We start from the raw sequence: 6,066 nt of genomic DNA, 5'->3' as shown, positions 1-6,066 counted from the left end.
AGTGTTTTCAAAGTTCATCCAAAATATAGTATGTGTCATTTTTTCATTACTTTTTATGTCTGAATGTTATTCTGCTACATAAATATACCACAGTTTGTTTTCATTCATCAACTGATAAACATTTGGATTATTTCCACCTTCTAGCTATTGTGAACGATGCTGCTATGAACGTGTGTACATGTATTTGAGTGACAGTTTTCAGTTTAGGGCGGGGTGTACATACCTAGAAGTGAAATTGCTGAGTCTTACGGTAATTCTGTATTTAACTTTTTAAGTCACTGCCAAACTATTTTCCAGGGTAGCTGGACCATTTTGCATTCCCACCAGCAATATATGGCTTACAGTTTTTCCTCATCCTCACCAACACTGGTTATTTTCCTTTTATTTATTTTTTTTAATTACAGCCAATCCTAGTGCCTACACAATCCTTTTTTTTTTTAAGGTTTTATTTATTTATTTGAGAGACAAAGATCACAAGTAGGCAGAGAGGCAGGCAAAGAGACTGGAGGAAGCCGGCTTCCAGCTGAGCAGAGTGCCGGATGTGCGGCTCGATCCCTGCTGGGATCATGACCTGAGCCAAAAGCAGAAGCTTTAACCCACTGAGCCACCCAGGCAACCCACTCACAACTTTTTGCACAAACTCAGTAAGACCTTGCATTGAGTGCCTAGTCTAGGAGATAATCAAGAAACAGCAGTTCCTGAAAAATAGATCAGTTTCTGAAACTAGAATGGCACTTAAATATCACCTAGAAACAAGGGAAATTATTACCACTGGGTAGTGAGCTTAAAAGTGATTATTATTTCTATCCTTCTGCTTTTGTATTTTTCCAAGTTTTCTGCCACGAACATTTGAAAATGTGCCCTGCAGGCATTTCCTATCATTTAAGTCATACAAACTAGGGCTGGTATTTTTCCAACCCTATTGGTATTTTTCCAACTGTTTTTATTGATCAGAAGATGATCAATAAAAACAGTTCTACAATTTCATAGAAAGCAAAGAAGATATTTTTATAATCACAAATTTGATAATCTGGCCCAACGCTCTCATCTAAAGGAAGAAAAACTGGGCCCAGAGAGAAAAAAATGATTTAGGAAAAGGCTATAATCCACTATGGTCTTGTTCACATTTGTGAGATGGTGAAAGGAAGGTCATGTCAAAAACTTCCCCCAGACTCCTCCTTAGCTCTTTTCCACTTCATTACATCACATTGCCAAAAGTCCAGTGATCAAGCCTGTTCAATTACATATTAATACATTTTACAAATATTAATTCAGTGCCTACTTGACCAAAGCCCTGATAACTTCAAATGGTGAAAAGCACAAAGAGAGAGGGATAAAGAACAAAAGGTAGCTGTAATAGAATGACTCGGGAGGTCGGGGGAAGTTTCTGAGGTGACTTTTAAACTGCGTCTTGAGTGAAATGTCAGTGCAACAACAGAACACTGGCATCTCTTAAGAGACATACACATACACTTATAAAAATTTTTCCCCAGAACGCTAAGCTGGAGCATCCTGGACATACCCCCTCCCCCAACCACTACATTAGATATCCTATCGATGCTAGTAGTCCAGGAAAGGGAAGGCTTCCTTTGGGTGTTTAATAACAACTTCAGGATTGGAATCGTGGGATGGGGTGTATCCCTCGCTCTGATGGGTCCTCACTCTGATGGGTCCAAAACCCGGCATTTGGTCTTCTCACAGTGTCTCTAACTCCATTATTATTCTCCAGGCCTTTGGCCCCAAAGACCTTGCTAGTGATTGGCTAAGAATAGGCCCGCCTCTCGCTCAGGACTCGCTGCGAGCTGCAGGAACCCCGCCTCCTCCACGTCCTAATTCGCTACTCCTGGGCTCATCCCGCCTCTCCATCGAAACCATTGGCTGCCTGACTCCCAGAGTCATTAGCGCCTGCGGAGAGGCTCGACTGCCGGTGACTGGAGAGGTCCTGCACCGAAAACAATGGCTGTCGCGATTTCGGCGGCCCGGGTGCGGCTGGGCATGTGGGGCTTTAGGGCCATGCAAGCCCGAGGCTTCAGCTCCGAACGGGTACGCCGGCGGTAGTGTCCGCAGCCCCAGCCCTGAGCGCGGGTTCCGTCTCCCCTTCGCACCTTTACCGACGTTCCCATCTCTCTCCGCAGTCAGACTCCAGCGCTGGCTCGATCCGGGAGGCAGGTGGGGCCTTCGGAAAGAGAGAGCAAGCTGAAGAGGAGCGATACTTCCGGTGAGGTCCACGGAGCCCCGAGCCAGTCCAGATCTCTCGGAGCCCTCCGATCCTTCTTAAACTTACAATCATCCGGGCACCTAGGTGGCTTAGTCGGTTGAGCAGCCCACTCTTGGTTTCCGCTGCAGTCGTGATCTCGGGTTGTGGGATCGAGCCAGGGGTCGGGCGCCGTGCTGGGAGGGGAGTTTGCTTGGGGTTCTCTCTCTTCCTCTGCCCCTCCCCCACCGCTCTCTCGCTCGCACTCTCTCTCTTTCTCTCTCGAATAGATAAATAAATCTTTAAAAAGAAAAAAAATTCCAGTGGCCCTGCTCTTCCCTCCCTGGTCCTTTGGGCGCCCATCCCCCAATAGAACTAGCGGGCCTTGAACCCGTTACCCCCAACACTTGAGGTCCTGATTGTCGCCACCTATAGGGCGCTCCCGGTGCGCTGCCGAACAGTTCGGGGGCCCCAAACCCAAGCCATTTCCACCCGCGGGTCTCCACAACTCTTCCTGAATCACTTATCATGCCCACCCACGGAGTTCTCCCTGGTCTTGTAAAATGGCTTCCAGATTTTTCCAAGATGTCTAGGTCCCACTGCCCAATACTTGAAAACACCCTGAGCCTGATTCCCTCAGCCTTCAACCACCCATAACCCCTGTACTCTCTATTTTCTCCTCCCCATGGAGTCCCTGGCTCTCCAGACCCGCAGCCATTTCTAGACCCCAAGTCTTCAATTCCGCCAGAGTGCTTCCAACCAAGGCAGCAGCTCCTAGTTGGAACCCTCCTACCCTACTTCTTGGAGACTTTAGCCCTGCCCTGCCCTGCCCAACCCAGCCCAGCCAGGCCGCTGGACTGGATAAATTTCTCCTGCCTAAGAGTATAAAGCAGTTTGGACCAAGGGACTCTTTCGTAGCCCTAAATTATCATTTACCGACTTCTGTCCACAGTGGGGAGCAGTGTGGACCTAATCTCACTTCTGCCTCTTCTGCTTTGGTCTAGCTTTTAACTTCTGCCCTTTATTGCTCACTCTTAAGAATTATCAGCATGAGGCGCCTGGGTGGCTCAGTGGGTTAAGCCGCTGCCTTCGGCTCAGGTCATGATCTCAGGGTCCTGGGATCGAGTCCCGCATCGGGCTCTCTGCTCAGCAGCGAGCCTGCTTCCCTCTCTCTCTCTCTGCCTGCCTGTCTACTTGTGATCTCTCTCTGTCAAATAAATAAATAAAATCTTTTAAAAAAAAAAGAATTATCAGCATGGCACCTGGCATACCAGAGAACCAAGGCACAGCCCTTAGATACCATCTAATTCACCATCAACATTTTACACTTAAGGAAAACTGAGGCCCGTAGGTGCCCAAACCAACATCTGAATGTCCCTTCTTGAGACCTAAATTGGACTGCCAAGTACTTTGCCCCCTTCATTTTGGCCTTTACAGTGAGCCATGCATTTCCCTAGGCAAAGAAAGCCCTAGATAAATTGAGATAAGACATGTTTATTTGTCCATCCTTCCTCCTTTTCCTCTGCCCACCCCACCCCCACCCCAACAAGAAGGGATTCTGATCTCTGGGTGGATCCTGTCCTAAGGTACAGGAGACTTACTGTCACACCTCTTTGGAGTTTTCTAAAGAGAAATCTGAAAGGAATAACTCATAAATAATGAAATCTCAGGTACTGGCACCAGGAAAATGGAATCATTTTGGTCATCCTTAAGGTGGGTATATCTCAAGATGGAGTATTCTCTCACTAGTGGGGCTTGAGCAGGTAGAAGAGGATGACCAACCAGATTCCAGTGGGACTGGGACTCCTGTTCTTTGCCTTAGGTATCGTAGGTTATGCTTAAAGGTCTCTGTGGGTTAACGATTGGGATTTAATGCAGAGCCACTGTATCCTTGTAGAGCACGCACTAAAGAACAACTGGCAGCCTTGAAGAAACACCATGAAGAGGAGATCACCCATCATGTAAAGGAGATTGAGCGTCTGCAGAAAGAAATTGAGCGGCACAAGAAGAAGATCAAACATCTAAAAGACGACGATGATTAAATGTGTGCAGTTCCCATAGAATAGCTATATATCATCGCCCATATCTGTGGAAACATAGTTCTGGCTTTATTAATATCTATCTGTGTGCTGCCAACAGATTATAATAAATCGTCATCAATGAATTGTGTCTAATGCCTTCTTCCACCCTCTGGAAGGTACTACTGGACTTCTAAAATGAATCACATAGGGGTGCCTGGGTAGCTCAATTGGTTTAGCTTCCAGCTCTTGATCTGGGCTCAGGTCATGATCCCAAGGTCATGGGATTGGGCCCTGCTTCAGGATTCCTGCTCAGGGCAGAGTCTGCTTGAGATTCTCTCTCTCTCTGCCTTCCCACTTATGCGTACTCTCTTGCTTTCTCTTTTTCTCTCTCAAATCTTTAAAAAAAAAGTTAATCAGGGGCGCCTGGGTGTCTCAGAGGGTTAGGCCTCTGCCTGCAGCTCGGGTCGTGGTCTCAGGGTCCTGGGATGAAGCCCTGCATCAGGCTCTCTGCTCAGTCTTTATTGTGAGACCCCATTACAAAAAGGCCTTCAGGATCATTGACAAAAGTTCAGACAAGTCATTGACCTCACTCCTGCAGACAAGATACTAGATGTCTCTTTCCAAAACACATGCCAGTGTGGATGTGACTAGTGGAAAGTTTATAGACACTCCTGACATGTGAATGCTGAGATTCAAGTGGCCAGCAATAAGATTACCTCAAAAGATGGAGTGCAAAAAATAACAAGTCACACCCCTTCTTTTTTTAACTTTACAACAGTACAAAGTTTGAAAAGTTAAAAAATTTTTTTTAAGATTTTATTTATGTATTTGGCAGACAAAGATCACAAGTAGGCAGAGAGGCAGGCAGAGAGAGAGAGGAAGGGAAGCAGGCTCTCCACTGAGCAGAGAGCCCAACGTGGGGCTCAATCCCAGGACGCTGGGATGACCTGAGCTGAAGGCAGAGGCTTTAACCCACTGAGCCACCCAGGTGCCCCGAAAAGTTAAAATTTTTAATTGAACAAGTAACATCTTCCATTTTGCATTTTTGTGAGCCTCCCCCTACCCGGCCCTACTAAAAGGCTTACAAAATCCCTTAAGTTTGTAGATGATAGTGTTCTCATGATTTCTAATCCGCAATAGATCTATTAGAAGGGATGTTCCTGAGTATACCATCTGCTCTTGAGATCTATTTTAAATTAAAATCACTTTAATAATGATCAAATAAAGCAAGCAAAAAGTGGAAGATGAAGAGTAAGCTTGAATTCTTAGGAAGATAAAATGAATAATTTTTGGTGCAGCTTAATTTCTACCTGAAATTTCATGAAAGTGGTAACTCGTGGTCTGTTTGTTGTGACATAACCTGTGGTTAATTTTTTCTATCTTGCTATAATAAAAGCAAGATCCAAATATTATTTAAAAATACAGTTTGAAAATATCTCTTCGGGGCGCCTGGGCGGCTCAGTGGGTTGAAGCCTCTGCTTCTGCTCAGGTCATGATCCCGGGGTCCTGGGATCGAGCCCTGAATCGGGCTCTCTGGCAGGGATCCTGCTTCCTCCTCTCTCTCTGCCTACTTCTAATCTCTGTCTGTCAAATAAATAAAATCTTTACCAAAAAAAAAAAAATCTCTTAAATATATTTGTATAAATAAATTTTTCTAAGGGACGCCTGGGTGGCTCAGTCGGTTAAGGGGCTGCCTTCTGCTCAGGTCATGATCCCAGGATCCCGGGATGGAGTCCTGCACTGGACTCCTTGCTTGGCAGGGAGCCTGCTTCTCCCTCTGCCTGCTCTGCCTGCCTCTCCCCCTGCTTGTATTCTCTTTCGATCTGACAATTAAATAAATAAATCTAAAAA

At 45.8% G+C, this 6,066-nt stretch overlaps 1 protein-coding gene across 1 annotated transcript; it reads left to right on the top strand.

Annotated features, from left to right (window-relative positions):
• Window positions 1-1,884: 1,884 nt before the first annotated feature.
• On the top strand, window positions 1,885-4,358 carry ATP5IF1 (ATP synthase inhibitory factor subunit 1). Its single transcript, XM_045993775.1, has 3 exons — window positions 1,885-2,043; window positions 2,136-2,218; window positions 4,092-4,358. Exons 1-3 carry the CDS (start codon window positions 1,957-1,959, stop codon window positions 4,234-4,236), a joined length of 315 nt encoding a protein of 104 aa, XP_045849731.1. The 5' UTR covers window positions 1,885-1,956; the 3' UTR covers window positions 4,237-4,358.
• The last annotated feature ends 1,708 nt before the right edge of the window (window positions 4,359-6,066 follow it).

Source organism: Meles meles, chromosome 1 (assembly GCF_922984935.1).
Source record: "Meles meles chromosome 1, mMelMel3.1 paternal haplotype, whole genome shotgun sequence".
In the NCBI taxonomy this organism is placed as follows: Eukaryota; Metazoa; Chordata; class Mammalia; order Carnivora; family Mustelidae; genus Meles; species Meles meles.
The sequence above is the reverse complement of the archived record's forward strand: the minus strand, read 5'-3'. Positions and strand labels throughout refer to the sequence as shown.